We start from the raw sequence: 2,161 nt of genomic DNA, 5'->3' as shown, positions 1-2,161 counted from the left end.
TTTAAACGATTTTTTTCCCTTATAATGATCAAGATATCAGTGCATAAAAATTGAAATCTAAAATTACTACATCCACTATGGAAATACTCTACTGTATTTTTAGCCGTAATTTGAAAATATCAAATGCTTTTTTTTAATTCAACACCCTGATGATGCATTTTGAGACACATTTATAGCAACTTTTTTTGCTAATTTGTGACATAGAATTCTCCACAAAAGTTAAGCCAAATATTTTGGTTACTCCCTGTATAAGAAAGTATATAAATCACCCAGTATAGTACTAAAAAAGAAGGTTACAAGAGGTCAGAGGAGGATTTAGTAACGATTGAATAAAAAATAATCTTATACAAGGTGTTGAGATGTACGCGATAGTTAATTTTTTAAATTTCTTTTAGCTTTCTACATATTGTCATAAAAAAATAAATTACAGTTATTATAAGTTAATTTTTTTTAAATCTAACCTTTAACATAACAGATATTAACATAAAAGTTTACATTTATAAAAATATACAGGGTTCTTCACGGTAAGTGGCCTATTAGACGTTTCAGAGGAACCAAAGGCAATATGACTCTGAAATTTTGTTTACGAGGGTTATCAGATATTTTCTCTTCAATGAAAATGATGCCGTCAACGTAGCACTTCCGGTTATACCGGAATAATATATAGGGTGTTCCATTTAAAATAACGAAGTTGACAGCTACTTTCGGTATAACCGGAAGTGATACGTTGATGGCAATTATTTAAATAATCAGTTTTTTGTAAGTTCTTGTACGGTCAATATTCTTATGCCAATTTTATTATTTATAACCCTGAAGAAGATTGAAAATATATCAAAAAGTTGGCTTAGTCATTGTATCTACAATAAAAAATTAATATTAGTTTCAAGACATTTAAAATAATACGTCCTTACATCTACACCATAGTATATTTTTAATAAAATGATCATAAAATTAATACGTATAACAGTTTACTCATTTAACAGCGTCACCATTAGTGTGGTCACCTATGTTCTTTCAATCAATTTTTAAAGGTTTTAATATGTGAAACACAATTTTACCAGACACCCACAAAACACTTTGGTCATTTCGTTAATAAGATCCAATCTACAAGCATTTATGGTAGGTGTACATTGTGTATGGCCAGATTTTAATTGATGGCATCTGTGTTCTATGGCATTGAATAAACAGTGATACGGCGAAAGTTTTAGCATTATGTGTTACATAATTTTACTTTTAGCATAGGGGTGTCCTTAAAAGGTCTTTACAACGTGATACAGTACGGCTCAAAATAGTCGATTTAACTAAACTTACCTTAGTTCGAAGTTGCTCCGTTTGGGTGGTATACGGCCCTGAAGTTGCAACTTTAAAATCTTATTTTTTATAAATTTAAAACGCCTTATGCGATTTTGCTAAAATTTGTTAAATTGACACCCTATATATTCAAAGAATTAAGTACATCTTTTGGTAATTTTCATAAATATCTGTACTATTCTGATACATATTTTGGACAAGAATGTTTATATAATTGTCTACTTTCCTTGTTTTCCTTTTGATGAAGCATCCGCTGAAAATTTTCCGTACAGTTTCCATTGCAATTCTCGTTGATATTTTCAAGACCAAATAGTTATTATACTTTATTGAAAAAAGGACATAAAAAGGAAAACCAAAAGGAAACAAACTTTTAATTAAAAAATATATATATAATTTCAGGGCGATTCTGGTGGGCCTCTTCAAGTTTCTGAAGGTGGAGCTTATTTTATAGTTGGCATCACATCTTTCGGAAAGCCATGCGGTTTATCAAAAAATAGTCCCGGCATCTATACAAAAGTGTCGTCTTATTTGCAGTGGATAGAGGATCAAGTTTGGCTTCAGTAATTTTATCTTACTATTAAAACTTTCTGCTATTTATCATGGTGTGTAACAAACCTACTCCATATTCTTAATAAATACATTTTTTTATCACAAGTGGTTGTATCTATAATTTAGAGTTAAGTACCTACTTTTCTAAATTCTCACCAAAAATATCTACTCTGGCATGGTTTTATTTTATATTATAATATGGTACATTAGTACTCATTTATCTAATTAATGAAAACACAATTCTAATAATAATAGGTTTAATCTAGCTGAATTTCGGGTTGTTCTGTATCCAAAGAGAAAC

The 2,161-nt window shown here is 29.7% G+C and overlaps 1 protein-coding gene across 1 annotated transcript in view; it reads left to right on the top strand.

Moving 5' to 3' along the window:
* The window catches only part of LOC108904132 (serine protease snake-like), a 10,988-nt gene extending 9,046 nt beyond the window's left edge, over positions 1 to 1,942 (top strand). Inside the window, exon 7 of the mRNA XM_023456797.1 lies at positions 1,711 to 1,942. Within this exon, the coding sequence (XP_023312565.1) occupies positions 1,711 to 1,875 (165 nt within the window). The 3' untranslated portion in view covers positions 1,876 to 1,942. The remainder of the gene's footprint in view (positions 1 to 1,710) is intronic.
* The last annotated feature ends 219 nt before the right edge of the window (positions 1,943 to 2,161 follow it).

This window comes from Anoplophora glabripennis, unplaced genomic scaffold, assembly GCF_000390285.2.
Source record: "Anoplophora glabripennis isolate ALB-LARVAE unplaced genomic scaffold, Agla_2.0 scaffold2748, whole genome shotgun sequence".
NCBI lineage: Eukaryota > Metazoa > Arthropoda > Insecta > Coleoptera > Cerambycidae > Anoplophora > Anoplophora glabripennis.
This window is presented reverse-complemented; position numbering and strand designations above follow the sequence as displayed.